At 40.1% G+C, this 23,333-nt stretch overlaps 1 protein-coding gene across 1 annotated transcript in view; it reads right to left on the reverse strand.

Moving 5' to 3' along the window:
• The window catches only part of GSPT1 (G1 to S phase transition 1), a 35,474-nt gene extending 17,228 nt beyond the window's left edge, over positions 1 to 18,246 (reverse strand). The window contains exons 1-8 of the mRNA XM_014520799.2: positions 18,228 to 18,246; positions 12,257 to 12,304; positions 11,869 to 11,910; positions 10,852 to 11,079; positions 8,605 to 8,638; positions 6,564 to 6,641; positions 2,523 to 2,703; positions 928 to 1,082 (exon numbers count right to left, since the gene is read on the reverse strand). Coding sequence (XP_014376285.2) covers positions 928 to 1,082; positions 2,523 to 2,703; positions 6,564 to 6,641; positions 8,605 to 8,638; positions 10,852 to 11,079; positions 11,869 to 11,910; positions 12,257 to 12,304; positions 18,228 to 18,240 — 779 coding nt within the window. The 5' untranslated portion in view covers positions 18,241 to 18,246. The remainder of the gene's footprint in view (positions 1 to 927; positions 1,083 to 2,522; positions 2,704 to 6,563; positions 6,642 to 8,604; positions 8,639 to 10,851; positions 11,080 to 11,868; positions 11,911 to 12,256; positions 12,305 to 18,227) is intronic.
• Positions 18,247 to 23,333: the final 5,087 nt, after the last annotated feature.

Consider the following 23,333-nt stretch of genomic DNA (forward strand, 5'->3'; position numbering starts at 1 on the left):
CCCTACATGGGAGACTCCAGGGAAGAAGGGTGAAGTAGAGTGTCTCTCTCTCTCTCTCATACTCTACAGCAGCCAGGCAGCTCTGGAAAAGGAGGCATAACCTCTCCAGGTATGTTTTAGCTTTCACATTTGCTACCAGAAGCTAATAAGAAAACCAGAGCCTTGCAACAGGTCTGCCAGACACAAAATTGATAAATGTCCAATCACTCAGTTATGTGAGCATAAGGAGGAAGGGCTGACTGCTGGGGTGCTCATCTTTTGTATCTATTTTTGTTTGGGCAATGTCTGGACACTTTTTCCAAGCTATGGCCATGAACAACTTTAATATAACTCACTGTCTCATTTGCTTCTCAGCCTCTCATGACAAAACTTCAAAGCACGATAGGAACATATTTAAATTCCTGACAATTTGATCTATTTTACTTGTTCAACAACATTTATTTTAAGTGCATTACCTATCACTGCTCTGTGCGTCTACTGTAACATTAGTATATAAAATTCACCAGAACTCAGTCCAGGGGAGATAAGAAAGCACATTTAAAATGAAGACTGAGAATGGCCCTTTCGCTATATAGTTGTATTCAAATTAGTGCAAAAGTGTGTGGAAGCACTGGAAACAGAACTATAGATTCCGAGTCACTTTCTCTCCAACTTTCAATGTATTTAAAATCTTCCAAGCTATCAGTGAAGCTTGCTGTTGGAACTTGTGATTTTGTTAAATATGGCTGCATATAAGCCTTAAAAAGATATTATCTACTTTGACAGGGGGGGTGTTTGTTTTTTGATAATACCTATTGTAAATCAATCCTTTTTCCAACCAAACTGAACTTCTACCAAAAAGTTATATTGAACTGCATACATTTCCAGTTAAAACAATTTAGCTATACAAGAAGAAAAAAAAGACTAATTTTTATATTAGGAACTCACCTTTCATTACTCCAGTTTACCGTTGGATCATCCATTTTATTAATAAGAACTATTAAATGTTTTACACCTGCTGTCTTTGCTAACATGGCATGTTCTCTTGTTTGTCCACCTTTTTCAAATCCAGTTTCAAACTCGCCTTTTCTTGCAGAAATAACCTAATTAAATAAAAAAAAGATTTTATGTTGCATTGAAGTTAATAATGAAATGACATTCTAGTTACGATAAAGAACAATGCATGATAATATCATAAGTTCTGTAGGCAGGTTAAGGTGGCCTAAACGGAAAACAAAAAACTCAGAAAATGTATCAATTTGCGATATTACAATCTTAGGCCCCTTCTACATGTTACATATATTATACAATTAATCAGTTGATTGTGCAGTTTATTTAGACTGGCTACACATACAAATTAACTATCACACCATGAAAAGGTCCATCCAGCTATGTTAGAGCTGGAAAATGTGTAGAAACTTCATAGCTGGTTTCTATTCAGCTTTAATTTGCACATGTAGCAGGGTCTCCCCCTGCAGCTGTCAGCTGATGGGGCTCCCAGCCACACAGGGAAATCCTGCTCAGCCGGGGCTGAGAGTTCTGCAGCTGAGGGGACTCTCTGCCCCAGAACTGCCCCAGGGCTGCCAGGAGGAAGAGTCCTACAGCTGGTGGGGCTGGTGGCTGCACCCCATGTGCTGTCAGGGTGGAGAGTCCTGCCATTGACAGAACTCTTGGCCCCAGCAGCCAAGGGGCGCTGTTGGGGCTGAGAGTCCCATCAGTTGCAGGACTCTTGGTCCTGGTAGCAGTGGGGTGCTGCTGAGACTAAGAGTTATGCCACTCGTCGCAGCGGGAGTTTGCTATCTTCCGGTACACAGGGAGCCCAAGATGTCGATTCCAGGCTCCCGCTGTACCAGCAATAAGGTGTGATAGGATCTGATGTTGGATCCCGCATGGCAGAGGCACGACTGCCTGGATCATGTATTGGATCCCATTGTACCTTTGCCTGCATGCGTAGAAGTATCATTCTGCTTGGGCTTTAACATTTATAACATTGCAAAACAATAACATAATGAAATATTGGGGGCGGGGGGGAGGACTTTAAATAGGCTGTAAAACAGTAATTTAACTCTGAAAACATTTTACCATGACACAAATGAACTTAGCAGAACTGAATTACAGATATGAATACCATATTTTCTCATATACAAAATGCACTTTTCACCTCCAAAAACAGCTGCTGGAAATTGAGGTACACATTATAAGTGAGGAAATACAGTAAAAACACTTCCTGCTGCTTACGGTTTTTCTGGGTTAAGGCAAAAATAACTGCATACAACCCACAGGGAGCAGAACTATAGAGCAGGCTCAGCTCCCTACCTCTACTGCTCAATTACTTACTACAAGCAAGGAACATTTTTCTTCTGCCTTTCAAAAACAAGGTGTATATCTTATTCTAGGTGGCACACAAGAAAATATGGGAAACTGCAACATTAAGGTTTAAAATGTCACAATTGTCCACAAAATATAACACTCTTATCTATGCAAATCCAATCGACTTAAGTTGCAAAATTAATCACAAATAAAGTTCAATTTGCTTCTCTTACCAGCACAGCCAGATCAGCTTGAGAAGCTCCACCAATCATATTGGGAACAAAGCTCTTATGTCCTGGAGCATCTAAAATTGTGAAGTGTTTTTTCTCCGTTTCAAAATAGGCCCGACCGACTTCTACTGTTTTACCTTTGTCTCGTTCTTCCTGGTTTGTGTCTAAGGCCCAAGACAGGTACCTAATACACACAATGTAAATCTGCATTAATGTTTACTAACATAAAGGTTGTTTTTAAAATTCTCTCAAACACATTTTGTACAAAGAACAGTATGTAATTTTTACCATGTTATGTTGCATAAAAATAGCTACACGTAAGTTAAGACTGAGAAGATGTCATACCAACAATGTTGGTATACCTATACAGCAGGGGCGGGCAATTATTTTGGCTGAAGGGCCACTTAATGAGTTTTGGTGAGTTGTTGAGGGCCGCAAGGGTAGCCTCTGGGGCTGGATGTCCCGCCATCTTGGGGCTGGGAGTCCCAGCCCTACCCCCTGACGTTTGCCACCAGGAGTCCCACTCCTTGTCCCCAGAAGTACTCCTTTTTGGAGAAGGGGGCTGCCATCTTGGAACCGGATAAAAAAACCAAATCATATACTAAAAATCAAAATCTACTATAACATATTTGAGTTTTATTTTTAAAATATTTTTGTCCCGATGTATGTGTGCTTCCATAGTATATATAGGAGGTGATTGCATCATAGCTCAAAATAAAGTATTACTCTCTTACACATGAGGGTGGGAGTCGGCGGGGCTCAGCCCCATGCAAAGTACAGCAGGGGCAGCTGCAGGCTGGACCAGATATGATTAATTGATGGGCACACGCCTGCAGGCCAGATTAAATCACATGGCAGGACAGATTCAGCCCATGGGTTGCATTTTGCCTGCCCCTGACATACAGCATAAAACTGGACAGAGATACTCTTGAGCTTGATCTGCCTGGGCTAGTTTTGGACTGGAACTCAAGCCTGGGTAAAACCCACATGAATCCAGCTTCACCACTTCCAGTTCCAAAGCTAGAGCATTTAGAGCTAGCTCAGAGTATTTTTGCTTAGCAGTGCCTTCCACCATATAGACATCTACTCTATTATCCATAACTACATTGTAAACTCAAATATTTCATGCTTAGCTCCAGTTTAGAAATAAATGAATATCTGAAGAAACCAAAAGAGGATTAATTTAACTTGATCAAGAAAAATACTTTTATTCTTTTTTCCTCCAACACATGGACACACAATGCTATTTTTCCTTCGACACACAATCCTCCATAGAAAATACATACAGTACATTTTTTAAAAGTTGGTTATGAAATAGAAATGACTTAAAACTACTTAAAAGGATCAAGATGATTTCATGCCCACCAATTCCTCCATAACCCAAGAATTCTTGACAGAACGAAAAGACAGATATCACAGAACTGGAAGGTCAATTCTTCTTCCCAATAGCATTAAGCATTAACATTAATTGAAGTAACAAAAGCATCATACCCACTGTTGCATATGAGCAAGAAGGGCACTGAAAACTATGCTTTCATTTTCTGGCTTATAAATAAGATCTTAGGAACTGCTAGTTTTCCCCTGTATTCTCTTTTCAAAAAAAAGTTATTTCCTGGGCAACAGATTAGATATTCTTTGCCATCTAAAGAGAATGTTTCAAGTTTTCCCAAGATGGGATACTACAGAAAAGCATACTTCTGAATCAGTTTTTTAGATAACAGATTGTTGTGTAGTACTAGGCACAAAGCTTGGCAGAGGGAGGTAAGGCAACCTTTAGTCCAAGCATCAACCAATTTTACAATTTAATGCTAGATTTTAAACTTTACATTAATTTTTCTGCCCTACTTTGAATCAACATGGCTTGGCTAAAACATTTAGAGTAAAAATAGCATTTGCAAGTCATTTTACACACCCTTTAGCAACATGTAGGACATTTCTATTCTCTACCAGTGTTATGGAAAAGTTCTGATAAAACTAACTTACAAATGCTTTACCCTTCTTCTAGAAGATAATCCAATGAAAGCTGGGTATCAGGACTTCTGTTCTTTGTGTTGCTAGTGAATGACACCAGCTAATAGAAGTAGGTTGCCCAAAAATATAAGAGGGAGTTGGTAGAATATGAACAAAATTTAATTAAAATTTCCTGTACTAAAGCAAAAAACAATTTGGCAAGTCTACATGAGGGCACTGAAAAATACAAACTTTTACAGTCTCAAAATATAACAGTCTCTTGCTATAGAAGCTTGCCCACTGTTAAAAGCAGCTTTTTCAACATGTTAAACGCCTATTCTTATAAGACTGTCCATTAGAGAACCTTACAAGCATCAAATCAAGCCACATGCATGTGAAATAGGAAAAGAATGGGGAGGAATGGACAAAATGCCTGTTATGGCATTATAGCACCTAGAGACCTCAGCATTAGGTTAGGAGATCACTATGCTAGGGATTGTACAAACACAACAAAAGGCAATCTCTGCCCTAAGGAATAAATATAAGACAAGAGACAACAGGTGTAAACAGAAAGGCAGTGGAAACACCAAGAAACAACGTGACAACTGGTCATCAGGAGAAGCATGGCAGCTGGCAAACTACTGTTGATTTTTCCTGTACATACCCAGTGCAGTTTAGCAAAGGATTTGAACAATATTTAACTATAAGGCACTGCTGCTACGTGTAAGACAGTAAATAAGAATATAGTTTTATAATAAGGACAGACAAATCTGAGCAGATAGGAAGTAATAACTATGATTTGAATTTTGTCAGGTATTCAAAAGTTAGCGCACAGATACTTTGAATCCTTAATAGCAAAAACCTGCCTGGATCTTTGTTTTAGCTCATGTATTATTCAACATAATGTTGTATTGTTAGTGAGTACTGTATCAAGGGGTCACATACTACTTACACAAACTCTATCATACCCTGTCTCACACTTCAGAATTTCCTGGACTTCTCAGCAACAGACTAACTGGTCTGATCCTACTCAGCTTGTATATCCCCACGCAGGGTACCAAGGCAGAAAATGTCTTTCCCCTAACACCTTTAAAAGTATTATGCATATAACCATCTTTTGCTCACTAAAACCTCTGCTCTATCAATTCTGACCAAGAAAAGTTTAGTAGACCTTTGAAAAACTTAACTCCCCAAACTTCAGTCCTGTCAATTATGGAAAAATTTGATAAATTACTACAATGTGGAAACCAGGTTTTGTTGCTAACTATGCCATATTTTGTTAAGAGAATGATTTAGGATATTTTCATTTTCAATTCAAAGAATTAAGACTAGAAATACCCAAAGCATTCAAGGTCTTTGTGAAAAGTCCACAGGCTTATCATAGGATACCAGAAAAAAGACAGTCTCTGCTCATGCTTGTCACAATAAAATGAACTCATGCCATGTTCCAGTCCTGCTGTCCCACCATAACATGCATTTAAATATCAGGTCAAAACCTACCTCTCTCTAGGGTTCCAGTACTGCTACCCCTGAAAATGTTCTCAGCTGCTGCTCAAACCCCCCTATTCCCTCCAAGAAACAGAAGACATTTCTCAGAGGGAGCTCAGATGCCCAGGAGCTGTAGTAGGAGAAAGTAGGAAGCAGGTTGGGCTGCTACATTTTGACTCCCGGGGGGGGCGGCGCTTCCAGCCTGTGACTGAACTAAATTCATGGCTGCTTATTCCTTTATCAGCTTATGTGAAAAATATTTATGGGCTAGACTTTTGCCACCATCTCTCCCTACTCCCAAAAGACTGTCAAGCTTGTGAATTCCCTCCCTCATCTCTCTCTCTCATTTACAAGGGAAGGGTCTGCCACTAGCTATCTGCTGACCTGCAACACCATAGCTAAGGCAATGCTTTGCAGGACAGATAAGCAGAATCTGCTCCAGTGTTGAACACACTGTATAAATGCAAGCATGCTGAAGAATTCTAGCCAGAGAAATACTGGGGGAAATAGCATAAAGTGCTATAAAGGAAAAAAAAAAGAACACAGTCTGCACAGAAGCTCTTGAAAAATATAAGTTGTTACAGTCTTAAGAAACAAATTTCATACCATGTTTCTCTGTTTTTCTCTTTAGCTTCTCGCTCATATTTTTCAAGTGTTCTTTTGTCAACCATTCCTGTCAAGTACCTAAGGAGGGAGGAAGATATTTTACGTTAACAACATGGCAACTACATTTTTATCTACTGGTATATGAATAAGTTACTCTGCAGAACTGAGGCATGGTTTCAAAGAGGGCAGAGCTGGAATTGCCACCCTCCAAAAAACAACTTGCCATTTTAAGTGTAAATTAAGAAAGTAAAACATAAAACTATAAATCTATAAAACTATAAATATATTAAGAAAGTAAAACATAAAACGAGGCATAAATGTACTTCTATGAGCTCATCTCAAAGAGATAATGTTTTAGACAGCTAGTCCAATGAAAGCACCATGCAAAAAAATATTTTTGTACTGAATTTGGAAATGCTTCAGTTTATGGACAATTTAAAGAATACATAAAAGCCAGTAAGTAGATTGGGCGGGGGGTGGGGAGGGGTCAGAAACCCTAACACGTGACTTTACATTAAAAAAATGCAATGGAATGACTGAAAGTTTAAGAAAGGTATTTCTTTAACAGTCATCCCATCTTAGATTGGAAGTAAAGGAAGTGCCGTTACCCACTGATTTCTGCATATTAAAACACCTACATACCTATACTAGGTGCTCTTTGTCTAATGCTACCATGTCCCTTGTGGTGTTTTTCCTTAGAAGCTTCAATTTGATATTTTACTCATAAGGAAATAATAAAGGCAGCAACATATAAAAGAGAGAAAATACAGGCACTCTATTTACTTTCTTTCATAACAAGCAAAAAAAGATATTCAACAAAACTGAAAGGCAACAAATGTAAAAATGAAAAAAATACAGCAAAACTAGTTTATGGAACATAAACATCTTGGCAGGAATAAAAAAAATAGATACCTGCATGCAGATATAATAAAATATTAAAAATAGTGTTTTCTTCTGCAGCATGATCCATGAAGCCAAAGCAACTACAGAATAGTGGGGGTTAAAAAAGCAGCTTCCCCTATAATGAAGCTATTCCAGATTTGTTTAATACAGAATTTTTTGCATCGTCTGAGATACCCAGAGCTGACCGTTATCTGAAGAAAAGATGACTAGATCAGTGATTCTCAAGCAGGGTAACATGGCAGCCTGCAATGCCTACAGATCCTTTCACAGGTAACATGGTGTGCCACGTAATTTTAGCACTGTTAGAAATCTAAGAGCTGGCATTGTCTGAAGGCCTCAAACCTAACAAGGTTGAGAACCACTGGACTAGATGAAACAGTGTTTTGATCAACTATGATGACCTGCGTTCTGGTTTGATCAAAGGATAAGGCAAATCAGAGATCTTTCACTTTGTCACTAAAAGTATCATTTTTAAATTATGACAATACTTTCTTTCAGAAGACTAATATTTATATAGCTGTTTCCACCCCCCCCCACACACACTTATTATGTGCCATTCAATTTACAAAGACTTGAGCACCTAACTAGATTACTTTCATTTTTATCAGTAAAGAACCCAAACTGTAGATACATTTAACAGGCTTAATTTATATAAAATGGACAGTATATAATCTGGTAACTTTAAATGAAGTTATGATTCATAAACTAACTCAGAAACTGAGTACACTCAAATAGTTTTTTAAATCTTACAAAAAGGACAACTTAACAGAGTAGATGAACAGCAGCTGAAAGGTCAGCTTTCAGGAAAAAAAAAAGGAGTGACGTTTTAAAGAACAAACTGTTACTTTTTATTATTAATATCAGGCTTTTGTACAGTTATGCTTCTATTAAGTAAATGACACTCCTGTGGAGATCAGCAGATTAGTTCTGCTGGAGTTAAAGAATCAAAAAGACAATGAGAAACCAAATTAACAGACATTCATCAAAAAATACCGTTTTGGTATTCATCTTAAAATATTAATCTATACTGACAAAAGCCATCAAAATTACTATTTACTAATACTTAATGCGTTTTAATTCACAGTACAAGACTATACATCTAAAGAAATCTCTTACTGTAAAAGATAAGCTTGCTTACATTATTTGTCCTCCAATGGTTGATTTGCCGGCATCTGGCAAACATAAAAAGAAAATCAGCTAACAAATTCATTCAATTTAAGGTTAAAAAAAGAGAGAGAAAAGAAAACTAAAAAATTAAACACTGCAAGTGAAAGTGAGATAATCTTATTTCCTGACCATGCAGCACTGTTCTAGCACTTTGTCATCTAGTTTTAAAATATCCCAAGAAATGCAACTTCTATTTCTCTTGAAATCTATTCTACAAATAATCAATGAAATTGCATTGTTATGGTTTTCCCTGTTAGACCCAAGGCTCAATCCCACCCACACCCTTTCATTTTCACATCCTTCAGTTTATTTGCAAACTGTCTAAAACCATGGGTCAGCAACCTATGGCCCACAAGTCCACCCTGCAAAGGTCTGATTGCCTTCTCTGCTGCTCCAAAGTTTGCCAAATCCTAGTCTAAACAATTCAAGCAAGATCCTAGGCCAGGGGTGGGCAATTATTTGGGCCCAAGGGAGTTTTGGGAAGCTGTCGCTATCTGAGTCAGCGCCCCCCATCCCCCCCAAACAGCTCACCAAACCTCCCTATGTGGGATTTGGAGGGGGAAGAGCTGGTGCAACAGCTTCAACAGGGACAGCCTATGGCCCAGCCTTCTACCCAAGGAGGAGTTCAAGCAGATGCCCTGATCCCCAGGGGGGAAGCTGCTGCCTGCATCCACAGCTGATGCTGGTGCCCACCCAACACTGCTTCTGGCAAAAGCCCGGCCTGTCAGCAGGTACCCTTGCCAGTTCCAGGGCTCTTCTGGCTGCAGCTGCCTGGAGCCCACACCAGGACTGCCCTGCATCTCCTCTCCGCTACTGCTGCTACCACCCTGTGGGCCCAGGGTGGCCTGCAGGTGGTGCCGGGTGGCGGCAGTGGGGAGAAGCCACAGGGCAGCCCCGGGGTGGGTTCTGGGCAGGCACAGGCAGAAGGGCCCTAGAAGTGGTAAGAATGCCCCCTGCAGGGTCTTGCCTTCGCCTGGTGCCTAGCACTGGCTGCTGCCGCCCGTCATGGGCAGAGCGGTCTTTGTCTCTCTCCCTCCTCTCCCCCCAACATGCCTCCCCCCCTCCCTTGCCCTCCCAACTATTCCACACCTCTAGCATAACCCTGCATCTTACACCAGATCCCAGCCCATGCAGCAGAAGCAGTGCTAGGCAGGAACTGGCATCAGCTGTGGATGCAGTCAGCTGCTTCCCTCTGTGGATCGGGGTGTCCTCCTGGGTCTGCAAGCAATGCTGCTGTATCAGCATGTCAGCTGCAGCCTCAGGCACTTGCCCTGATCCCTTGTGGGAACCTGCAGGCAGTATCCACAACTAATGCCAGTGTGCACCTGGCACTGCATCCAGTGCGTGGAGTGGGAGCTGGTTTAAACTGTGGACAGGGTCAGGACATACCTGCCCACTCAACACAATGTGACAGCTAGAACCAACAGCTCCTTAAGGGCCAGATCAATCAGCTGGCAGGCTGGATCCAGGCCGTGGGCCATATTTTGTCCACCCCTGCCCTAGCCCATAGCATTTAGCAACTTAAGTCCTGAGTTTACCTCTCCATTTATTTTTTGATTCTGGCAAGTTGTCAATATTCTCTTGACTGCAAAACAGCAGTATTTAAGTTGCAATCTTACCGGGGACAGACAGGGACCATTGTTTTCCAGCAAAACGTTTTTTAAATCCTTTGCAGGAGATATGTTTGGGTACTCCTTACCTAATCCACCAACCAGATTCTCATCAGAGAAGCCACAAACATGGGTATTATTCTGAAAAAATGCAGGCCCTCTCCTATCCTTTTCTGACATATTACTGCTTTAGAAAGACGAACACAGCTGCATTATTAAAACAAGATACTATGACCTTGTCAAGGCAGGATGCATACTTTCATCTTCTAAGGAGGAAGTATGATTAAACTTTGGTACTCCCAGTTCCCATTGATGTAAAGGGCAATTTCTGGACCCCTGCTACTTATTCGTAACACTTGCTATGCAGTGTCAGGAGGAAAGCCCTGTTCATTCTAAAGTGACTTCCTAACACCGAGCAACAGACAGGAGTTTTGTAAAAAAAGAAAACACTTATATTTTTGGTGAAACAAGTAAACTACAGAACTAGAAAGAAAACCACACATTGGCTTGACTAAAGGGGCTGCATTACATAAAACCTCAAAGTATAGTTAAACATACATTACAAGTATTCTCCATCCCTTGCCCTGAAACTGGTATTTACAACTTACCTACATGTCCAATGAATACTACATTTACATGTTCTTTTTTAGGAGCACCTGGTGGTGCTACCACTGATTTAGGTGTTGGCATTTCTTCCTCTTCCTCCATCATTTCCTGGGCACCCTCCTCAGTAGCTCCTGCATCTCCTGATGGGCCACTTTCAAGTTCTACTTCACTTGTTTCTTCTTTGTGGTCCCATGATTCTTCAGGGGACATTTCTGTCTCTCCATTTTCCACTACAGGTTAAAAAAGAGGGACTATTCAAATAGATTAAGACATTAAATCAAAAAGAGCTAGAAATTCTTTTTGATTCTAGGAATAACTAATTTGATGGAGTTTTTTGTTTGTTTCATATTTGAAAAGTAGCATCTGTCTGTTTAATTTTTAACCTTGCTTGTGCCCTGCTACATTAAACAGGCAGTTTGTTTGGTTCTGAAATGGATAGTATGGGGAGCTTTCAAACCAGTTTGTCTGCTGACATCAGAAAACTGTGACTCACAGGGATTAGGAGAATTCTATTTTAACAAAGCAGCACTTTTATGGTGAAAAGTAAACCTAACCGTAGACTCAGAACAGCATGAGAGTCAATTACAGTCATACATCTGCACCAAAACTGCTCTGAAAAACATCATCATTTTAGAAAGAAAAGAACAATTTAATTTAAGGTTCACAGAAAATTATGAGAATTACAGCATTATTATATTCCATTTTGTCAATTCCAAACCAGGAGATCATAATAAATCCATTCTGCAATTTGAAATAAGATTTTTGAATAGAAGTGTAGGGTATTCCTATTCAAAGTTCAAATAATCCCAATACATCTGCCATCACAAAATTTATTGCAGTGGTATTTTAATGTCCTATTAACTCTTTTCCAATCTAGGCACAAAGCAGACAATTTTTGTACCAATAAAAATTGCAAAGGCTCAATTAAGGCAGCTTTAGTTTAGCTCACTTGTGAATTAACACAAGTGATACTAGAAGCCCTTTATATGCCTGTTATAGTAAAGCAATTTTCATCTTACCAACAGGTTCTGATACATCCATATTAACAGCAGCATTTGAACCTAAACCAAAAACATGAAGCAGTAAGTATATTAGTTTAACACAACACCATTAATAATTTAACATAATTTTGAAATGAACATTGTAATGAGATGGAAAGTCCAGCAGTTAGGGTATTAGCCTAGGAAAATGGGGATAATAGCAAAGGGTTTTTCAAGGATAAAAATATTTAAGATTTTATTCGAATACTTCAGTATAATACCAGGGGCCAAACAAGTACCGTAACAGATTGCTTTGGGGTTTTTTGTTTTTAATATCTTGGACTGCAATTTCCTTGCGTGTGATTAAGAAAATCCGATTTTTTAAATAAATCGCAAAAAAACCCAAAGCAAAACAACACTCAATTACCTTCACAAGACGCTGTTTGTTCCTCCTGAGAAGACTCTGAAGATGCACCTTAAATAAAAAAAAATCCCTTTTAAAGGAAAGTCATTGGATTTAACCTATTACAAGATACTTGCAAATGGCAGCTTTATCAATGTTATCAAAAGAAAGCTATATTAAAAAAATCCCCGCCTTGTGAAAATGGCATCAACTACGAGCTTGAAGCACTAAAGAACTCTGCTTATTGCTTTAAGAACTAGATTAGATACTTTTTGGGTATTTCCCCCTCATCTGGAAAGATTTACTATGAAAAGTTTAATGAAAGATGTTTCTATAGATGCAGTTCACCTGCTCAGCCTTTTTTGGTACTTTTTTTGTGCATATTTGGGCTGGTAACATCTGTAGTTAAATGTCTCTATCTGTAATGAAGTAATATTTCATTTGTGATGTCAACGTTGTATGAAAGAATTGTAACAAATCTCTCATAAAGGCATTTTTAGAATTGAGGAAATTTAGAATTTTGCTGAAGGATCAAGCAGGAAATTGAAATGGGCTAAAGAAGGTTAAAAGACCTTCTATGATTACCAACATAGTGAAAAATAAAAACAAGTGACTGGTAAATTCATTTTTTAAACCTAAAAGTCTGAAGTTAGTAGCAAGACCTCTCTTTTTTAACTGACAGTCTAATCATTTGTAGTTGGGCCAAATAAAGCATAAATGATTTTATTGCAGGTGTGCTCAACCCCTGGCCCACAGGCCAGATCTGATCCACAGAGCTCACCACTGGTTTGAATGTTTGGTGGCAGTGGTAAGATGAATTGCTGCTCCCCTACTGCCAAATTTCCAGACCTATATAGAGCCTGGTGGGCTGGAAAGTGTGGACATGCATACTAGATCAGGGGCAAAAGGCTTGGTATCCAGGACTAAATTTTGGCATGCAGGGCCAGGTTCGGGCGGCACAGTGCTGGATACCATGAGGTATCTAGCCCATGAATCAGCCCTGTGCTGTTCATCTGGACCATGAGGCCAAAAGGTTGAGAGCACCACTGATTTACTGCATCCACATCTTGATGTGGTTAATATAGTCTCCCTCATTTTTCCTAGCACTGCAATCATTTCAGTTGTATGCCCTTTGGGTCCCCACTATACAGTCTCTAGGCACAGCTCTAAGAAGCAAAATATTCTGAGACTTCGCAAAGCCATCAGAAATCAGGACAATTTCACTTATCTTCACAGCACTTTTATAATGGATCTGCAAACACAGTACCACCAGATTCATATTAAGTAGTAACTAATTATTTAACCTACCAGAAACACCCTATTTCAACCAGTCATTATAGCTTGAACTTTTGGGACATTTTACATGTAGGCACAACAGTATTCTACAAATAAACCTAGACTACAGCATTAACCTGTTTAATCTCATGTAGCTCAGGCTTCAGGTTTCTTTGAAATGACCAAAGTAACCCTTATGCATCTTAAAGCAGTATTGTCATCCATACTGTACCTTTCCTTTGCCCTAACCACATAATCATGCCACATCTTTTACTTGGTTGTGTTACCAACTCACTTGCAATCATATTGCATACAAATTCAACTCCTGCATTATTTGAGCAACTTGAAATATATGTAAAGTGAATTTTAAAAATAAAATAGATCCTCCCAAAATAAAAAAACAAAGCAAGAGAGACTAGACTCTCAATCACTTTGCTTTAGATCTGTATTATGTGATCATTACAGGCCGTCATAAACTAGTCTGACAGTGCCAGAGAACAAGGATTGCAAGCAGGGGTGAACGTGGGTCATAGTCAGTGGGTACACTGCACTAGGAGAATGAACAAAAGCAACAGAACATTGTTGCCCTGGACAAGCTAATCTGAGACCAATTAATATAATGCAGAAGACACAGCTCACTTCAAAGAATCGAGAACCATAATAACTGAACTCTTGCAGTAATCGTACTGCTGGTCATAGCATGTTTCATCAGATCAGAGTACTTTAAGGTTCTTTACAAAAGTGATTACTACTCCCATTTTACAGACAGGAAACAGACAGCAGTCACCTTACTCATCCAAAGTAGGACAGGAAATGAGTGACACAGCTAGAACCAGAACCTAGGTTTGACATTAAAACCCTATTCTAGAATAAAGCATGTCCCAAAATTCAGTTGGCCACAGTGCACTTAGTGAAAGCTGTAAAACCATTTCCATTACAAGCAAAAGAGTTTGAGAATTCATTTTTAGGGCTGAAATGTCCAGTTGTAGGCAGACACCATATGGAAAAACTATTCAGGGTATGCTATACTTCTACATGTCCTGATATAGAAACACTATGGTAAGTACAAAGAGTTGCCTAAACTGACTGTGTTTGTAACATATATTCTGAAGTTCTCTATAATGATTTCTAACAACAAAGTTTGGAGACAGCAGTAAAAAAGTAACAACTCTTCCTTCCCCAACCCAAAGAGACAGACAGAAAGAGAAGTAGGAACTAGCACACCGAGAAAGAGGGATTATGACTGACCATCCTAGTAGCCGTACTGCTCAGCTCAAGGCAAATTATACACAAAGCTGCCATATAATAATGGCAACAGCAAAAAAGCCATGTACCATTTTAGGCTGCATTCACAGAAATGTCACAGAACCAGGTGACAGAGATTCTGGTATATTTGCAGGTAAACATTCAGTTCTGGACACCACAATACCAATGGAAAGACATCCCACTGGTGGAAATGTCTTTCAATAAAGGACTAAAAGATCTAAATATAGCTAGATGTAATAAGCGAGGAGAGGACCTCTGCAAACATAGTGACCACGCTGATATCAGAGAAACTGAATTGGAAAAGAAAAGATACCATAAAATAAAGCTAAAAGGAGTCTTACTCTAACAGAGGAAAAATAGTTTGCGCCTTTCAGGTGTTTGTAAATTTGATGCTGTTTTCTCAAAGGTTTCAGATGCGAGAATTCTACCTACCTCAGAAGATTCTGGGTGACAGGTACTAGTAGATTGCTCTCCCTAACACGGAAAACCAAAATATGATTGAGGGAACGTGAAAAATTTACTAGCTGCTCCACGTGGAAAAAGAAAACAGGTTCCAGAAAATGACAACTTCCTTGATATGTTCCAAACATTTCTGAGGCTAGTTGTAGCTTAATGGGAGACTATGGCAAAAAACAAACAATCCTGAAAGTCTATGCTGACCCCTTTTGAAAGATTTTCAGGGCAGGTCAACTGACTGAAGTAACTAAAGTCCAGCATTCAGTAGCTGAAAGATAATCACAGTATAGCACTTTGAAGGTAAAGAGATACAATGGAAGAAGTCTTGCTGCTTTATTGTATATGCTATGTTTTGTGCTTCCATAAATTTCCATAAGCAGTAACCAACAGCAAGTCATGCTGAAGGAAAGTGACTATAAAAAGTAGGTTATGTTCCTTTCTCTGAAATACCATTTTATTTTACTTTTAATGGTTGAAAGGGCATATAAGATAAAGATAGAAGCAGTAGTATTTTAGCTTGCTTATTTCCATTGATAAAAAACAGCATAAATGGCTTTGAAAATATGTTTACACTAAAATGAAATTAGTTTTGTGTGTATAGGAAAATGCTATAGTTTGGGAAACAAAAATGAAGATGAGAAAGTAACTATAAAATCCAGTGCAATATTAAAATTACTAGGTAAGAGTCAGAAGCAGTTGGATAAAAGAAACTGAAGAAATAGACATATTTGAAAATTGTTGAGTCTCTCTTAGTACTTTAATTACAACAAAATCAGTTTTGTTGATGATTATATTTTATTGGGGTACACTGATAGAGATTTGGGGGAACAATCATGATTGCTGATTTTTAAGGAGGCATACTGGCCAATACCAATCCAATTTCCAATACAGCTGGTAAGTCTGTTGTGTGAAAAGGGGAGGGGGGAAGGAAGGTGTGTGGGGATGCAGATCAATGCCCCCTGTGGTGAGGGAGTGGGGCTGAAGTAGGCGCTGCCCAGCTGGGGCGGGACAGAAACGCGGCTTGTCTGGGCAGGGGGCACAGGGTGGGAGGGATGGCTCCCACTGCTCATCTGGGAGGGCATGGGAGGGGGGTGGGGAGGGGATGTGTGCCCCCAGATCTGCCTGCGTGGGGTGGGGCACAGCAGGCTGCAACTGCAGGCTGGGGCTGGGGGTTGCACTGTGCTTGGGGCAGGCAGCAGCAGTGCTGGAAGGAGGGCTATGGGAGGGGCCTGCAGCCACCCCAAATTTCGCTATAGTCCTCCCTCCCCCCAGCGTTGCCGCCTCCCACCCTGAGCACAGCATAACACAGCCCCAGCCCGCAGCTAGAGTTCACCCAGCCTGCCCTACACAGACCTGGGTCACGTGCGGCAGGAGCAGTGGTGAGAACCACAGGACGAGCTGTGCGCAGCGGTGGGAGCTGCCCCCCACCTCCCACGGCTCCATCCCGTGCCTGCTCCGGCTGGATGGCACCTATCCCAGCCCAAGCCCCACTCCATCCCTCACTGCAGGGGATGTTGATCTGAGCCCCCATGCCCCTTCCCTCCCTTTTCACGCAGCTCTCCACGCTACCGGGCTGTGCTCCTCGCTGCCTGTGCGCTGTGCTGCGTGCACACACAAGCATTTAATCGGCCAAAATATCTCCCACATCATTTCCAATATAGTCAATTTTCTTTATATTGGCACTGATCTGATATCAGACCAATATAATCGGTACACTTCTAACATTTTATGCTTCACCTTTTCTGAAGTACTCCGCTAAAGTACTGCTCACAGAGATTCTAATTTTCCCTTTCATTCTACCTGTCTTGCATGGGTGGAAACTTGGACTTTTGTTGACTAGAGACAGAACAGCCTCAGTCCAAAGCTTCTTTTCAGACTCCCGGTTTACTGAAAGAGGTCAAGAACCACAGACAGTGTATAGAGCAAAACTGACATGTTCCTGGTCAGCTTCTTTCAAGCACCAGAAACTCCTTCCTAAGAATTCCTGAGATGCTGAAGAATGAAAAAAATGCAAGATGCTCACACTGAATATACAGTGAATAACATAAGGACTCCACCACTATTCTATGTTTGAGATTTAAATACCTGATTTTATTACCATATTTACAAAATAGCCATATGGCCTTAGCAGTTCTTATGCAATTATGTAACAGATGTTTACCCTTCCTTTAGAGAGGAAATAGAGAAAGAAAATTAAACCAGAAAGGATATAAGAAGTCTGACTTATACTTTTAAGATGAGATTTGTTAGTTAACACACAACAAAACAGCATGATCTAGTTAAAGACAGTATTACATATTATCAACATTTACATTTTTGTAGAAAAGAGAAAGTGTTTAAAGAAATGGTTTCAGAAATTCACCTCGGGTATACACAGCGATTAAAGTGATCTACTGAAACTTTCTCCTGCCCCAACTCAAACCCTCCACCTTGTCTTCATTAAGGAAACAAGGTGGTTGTAACTAACATATGGTAAAAATCTTAGTGAAGACAAGGCAATTGTAGCCTACTAACAGAAGATGGTAGAATTTTCTTCAACCTACCAATCCACAGGAAAAACTACAAAAATTGCTTGATCTTTACTAAGATTTTAATCACATTTGCTAATATGCAATAAGAAAATACTTCCTCCATAGTAAAGATGCTTGTGGTAAAGTTTCTTACAGTATTTCTTCTTTGAAATCCACATGCTGCCACACAACAATGCATTACAGAAGCCTACATCATTTCCAAAAAAAACACTCATCTAAAAGCCCAGGAATCTTTCAAGAATATGTGATTTAACTGAGCCATGAATTCAAGGAATCAGGCTCAACATTTGCACAATTAAGGCTTCCAATGGAGACAGCTCATACCCTTAGTGAATCCAGAGAAAAACTAAACATCCCTATTACTTAACCAAGAATCAAAGTGCCCCCTACAACTGATATACATTGTTTCTAACACCCAAGGTATTACAGCCATCATAATATACATTTTTTTGGAATTCCTGCATTACCTGTATGGATCATCTAGCTTTATACATCTGATTGGGATATCTAGAACAGGGAAAAGATTAACTTCAAATTCTATTCCAAACATTATGACTTGAGAAACAGCATTTTCACATTAACTTAAGGGCCTGTTCAAAACTTCTTGTCAGAACATACATATGGCAGAAAGCTATTAGGAAAATCAAAAAAACCCCCAACTATCTCTTAATCTTAACTTTATATAAAGTGATGCCAAAATGCACTGGGTTCTACTGTACCATCCCCCCAAAATAGTCAGCTGCTGCTTTTATTTGTTATTTGGCCATTTTACATACCAACATTAAAAAGGAAAACATTTTAAAAGTAAAGAAATGTATCTGTAAAACCAGAAAGTGGTCATGGAACTTGGGAACTACTTTTGACTTAATTTTGTTATTAGATGTCAAGCTGACACCTCCTGTTAAGTACTCAAATGTTGGATTAAAGTCAGCCAACATGGAACCAGACTTGCAGTCTAGAGAACGCCAAGTAATCACCCAAATAAAGATTTCATTTTATGCTAGTTTAACAAGAATCCATACTATTTATTGACATTTCAAGAATCATATGGTATTGATCTACTATCACGTGATCAAGAATCATCTGAAAGATGCAGAGAATTACATACAGAAAGAACATTACAATTAACATTGTCAATTCTCCCCAAGGCAGTGCTATAAGCAGATCGCTAAATGTAAACATTAAGAAACTATATACACAGAAATGTAAGCCATTGTATAAGTCCTAATTTTGAATAGTTTCTGAAGAGGAACTGCTTGTCTGCAAACTCAGGATCTAGTTAGGTAGCAGGACTAGATTTTTATTTGCAAAAGATGAAAAGTTAAGTTAAACAAAGACCAGTAATGATTATACATAACATTTTAGAAAGATGTTTAGGACCTATAATGTCCATACAGGTTATAGAAAAAGACATAAACCAGACTAAATTATTTTTGTTAACATGATGTTATAAGTAAATTACTACATTAGTTCCGAAAAGGTAAACTTTGATAAAAAAATTATAATTTGAAAACCTATTTTTCAGTACCCGATTAAGGCTGGGATATAGAGAGCCTACAACTAAAGTTGAAGAGGATAATTAACATTAAAAAACCCCAGATTTTCAGGTCAGAGGAAAGACAGAGGATGTATCAGTTTGTTTGATTCAAGGAAGAATTTATTGACAGTGTTTGGAGGTTGAAAGCATCCAGCTGCTTCTAGAGAATCACCTCAAAACTAATGCAGGCCAGTCAAGATGCAGAGAGTATGAAACAATCTCTAAAGTCTTTGCTTTTACCTGACAACTCTTGCTACTCTTTTAAGCAAAACCTATTGTCGTTGCTAAATAAACAGTTTCTGCAATTTGCAGGTAGCAATCAAGACATTAAAGGAACTGTTAGTATTAATCCCACTAAAAGTAACACAATACCTTGACTTGCTTTACAGATCTCTCCTCCACTCCACCACAATGTTTTGTCCTTCCTTTTTAACATACATGAAATTGCTTACCAAAGCCACTGCAATCTTCAAAAGCTATTTAAAACCATGCCACAAAATAGAGTAAAACTCACAAGCAAACTTCAGGACCATACTAATAGGATTTTCTGTAAAACCTGATCACCATTCAAATACTATAAAAATAATCTCAAGACAACAGTCCTAATGCACTTTTATTCAGTTTCATCATAATCTGATTTTTATTTCCATACCAATTTTATAAGTTTTAACCTTCAGGAACACATTCTAGATAAGGATTTTTGTTTACCTGCTTCTAACTCCTTTACACATAATTTAAATCTTCTACAGAAACAGGAAAGTGAGGGAGCCCAGAATATAACTGCCGCATGTGTTTAGAGAAAAACAATAAAGCATAACAAGAAGTTAAATTGTGTGTTACAGAATGGCAAGACAAAGCAGCAATTTGCAAGGGTCAGAAATATCTGAAACCAAGATGACTTTGAATTTTAAATGACCCTCCCCCAAATAATTTGATTCTATACATGCAAAATTTGTAAGTTTGTTACAATTTTTCCATGTACAGAATCTAAGTACTGGAGGGTTATCTTCAACTCATTCGCGTCATCACTGTAGCAGGACAAGTAGCAGTAGGGGGCAGGTGGCAGGGGTGTCAAGCGGCCTGACCACTGCTCCTTGCCCCCTTCAAGGTTCCTGCTTTGTGCCTAACTGCCCCATGGGGCGTTGTACTGTCTGGTACCTGGTCCCCCACCAACCCCCCTTGATCCTCTGCCTCGAACCTGTCCCTTCTGCTTACCCTCCAGCTCTATCTCCAGCCACACCCCAAACCAGGACATGGAGCATAGGACTGCTTTGGCCCCAGCCTGGCCACCGCAGCAGCATTGGTTTGGAGCTGCTGCCACTGCTGCTGTGTGGCCTGGCCAGAGCTGGAGTGATCATATCCTCCATGCCCTGACCTGAAACAAGGCAGGACCATAAGTAGCAGCAGAGGCAGCAGCAGTGGGAGATGGCAATGGCTGTGGCTCCAAGTCTGGGTGAGAGTCAGAGTCAGAACTGCAGCAGCCACCTCCTTCCTCTCCACCCCCACCTCGTACTCAAATCCAAGATTCACTCCCCACCCCCCACTAAGTGAAGGGAACATCTTGTCTTGGATTTAAGTAAATATGGTGCTTTCATTTCAATAAATAGAGCTGACTTTAGAAAGTCGTCAAAAATCTGTTTCTACAAAAGTGCAGCTTGTCCATGACACCCATATACATAGTATGTTTACTGGAAGGTTGTACAGGACAATGGTTACAATTACAGAGGGAAATATTATAGAGGGAAATTCAGAAAAGTGAGAATTAAAATGCTTGTGCAATCTCATGAAATACAACTTTGGCTCAAGGAAATTTACCATTTTCTCTTTGGTACTTTGATCGAGATATTAAATGAACTTCAAAAAATAAACAAAACTCAAACCCTAAACCCTCAAGCAAAACTGTGTGTTACATTAAAAACATATCTTTCTTGCATCTTATAATAAAGATGTATTCTTAAAACCCGGTGTTAATGTGAAACATCATTTTATTTCTAACCAAAAGGTGAATTTGGTACTAAAGACTAACATGTTGTCAAGCTATCTGAATGCATATTATTTTGGGACACACATATGAAGCCAAACAAGAATTCTAGTCACATAAAAGACTAGAAGAGTGAGGGGGAGGGGGAATTACATGCAGATAGATATTCTCCTTAATACATGACTAGGGCAAAGGGACCACCTATCTAGATATCAATTTTAGATGAGAATTTCTTGGATTTGAAAAATAAAAAAAAAGTTCCCCTACATATTTTTTACGAAAGTTCACTAAAAAACTTTTAAGGGCCATTGAAAGCATTAATCTGGTCCAGTGGTTGCCAACCAGGGGTATGCATACCCCTAGGGTACTTAAGAAGTTCGTAGGGGGTACGCAGAACAAATGAGAAAAAATTAGAGGTGCATGGATACATCGGCCCCATATCAGATTGGCAATAAGCAAAATTGACTGCATCAGCAATCTGCTTTTTTTGGCTGATGTGGCCAATAATGTGGCTGATAAATGCTGTGCGTGCGTGCAGTCACAGCACAGTGCGCAGGCGGCCAACAGCACACCCCAGCAGCATGGAAAGCAGCTGGGTCCGGCTGGTAAGTCTATTGTGAGGGAAGGGGCATTGGGGGCAGATCCACCCTCCAGTGGTGGAGGAGGGAGTGGGGCTGGGGCTGCCCAGCCAGGGTTGGGGACTGAGCTGTGTGGTGGAGAAGCTCCCACCACTGTGCACATACCCAGGCATGGGGGGCATGTGACCCTGGATCTGCACGTGGAGCAAGGGCGGGCTGCCACTTCAGGCTGGGGCCAGGGCAGTGCCAGGCTCTTCTCAGTGAAGGTGTTAAGCTAGGCTGTGCTCAGAGCAGGCAGCAGCAGCTCTGGGAGGGGGTGGGGGGGTATGGCAAATTCTGGAGTGTCCGCAGCCCACCCCACCCCCATAGCCCTCCTCCCACAGTCCAGGCCAGCCCCGGCCCGCAGCTCTGGCCCCATACACAGATCTGGGGGCACACGCCTTCTATGCCCTCCCGGGGTGCGTGCAGCAGCAGGAGCTGGCCCCCCCTCCCAGATGAGCCGCTCGTGGCTCCTTTCCACCCCAACTGTGCAGCACCTGCCCCAGCCCCAGCCCCTCCCTCACCGTGGGGGTCTCCATCTGCCCCCCCACCTGTTTCCTATAAAGGGATACATGAGCTGAAACTTTGAGACAGAAGGGGTACACTTGTTAAAAAAGGTTGAAAACTCCTGATCTAGTCTATTTAATAAATGTTAAAACCATAATAAGGAAATTTACCATTTACAAAAGGAAACAATGCTACTAGTTATATCCAGGAAGCACAATCAGTCCTGGATATCCTGGTCTACTTGTTCACCTTATTCTGATCTGTAACTTTTTTTGTTAAAGTTTGAATTTTCTCCTAAAGAGACTGAATACTGAAGGGGTTTATGGAGGAAAGTGTTACTAGAAACTAAATTTAGGTGACTTAACTCATTTTAATTGACATCTAACCTTTTAGATATTTCTCTAAAGACCTGGCATGGTAACTAATATTATTCCAACAGACTATAAGACTGATAATAAACGTGACTCAAACTCTTCCACAAGCCGACACAGGCTGACTGCTGCAGAACACTTAACCGTCTGGGAGAGGGAGGGCAAAGTTTCTGTGGCTCAAAATAACCTATTCAGCACCACTGACTAATCACAAGATGAGTGGTGCACTGACATATTTCCAGGGCAAGCTCCACCTCTCCTGGCCAGAGAATCTACAGATATTAATTAGTTGGAGCCTGTGGCACAGCAGGATAAGACCAAATATTGTCTTATTGTGACCAGGTACATCAAACCTCAGAGGGCCATGGCAACACCTAGTAATGAAGAAAGAAACTATTTTTTTGGAATTGCAAAACCCTCTAATGGAAAATGGTTACTACAAGACACACTAAAGTGATTTTCATATTCAACAGCTTAGTACAAGGAGTGCCCATATATAATATCTAGTAATGTAACCACCTAAACTTTTGAAATCTTGAAAGGCAGGCACTCTGAATCAG

This window comes from Alligator sinensis, unplaced genomic scaffold (assembly GCF_000455745.1).
Source record: "Alligator sinensis unplaced genomic scaffold, ASM45574v1 scaffold927_1, whole genome shotgun sequence".
Classification (NCBI taxonomy): Eukaryota; Metazoa; Chordata; order Crocodylia; family Alligatoridae; genus Alligator; species Alligator sinensis.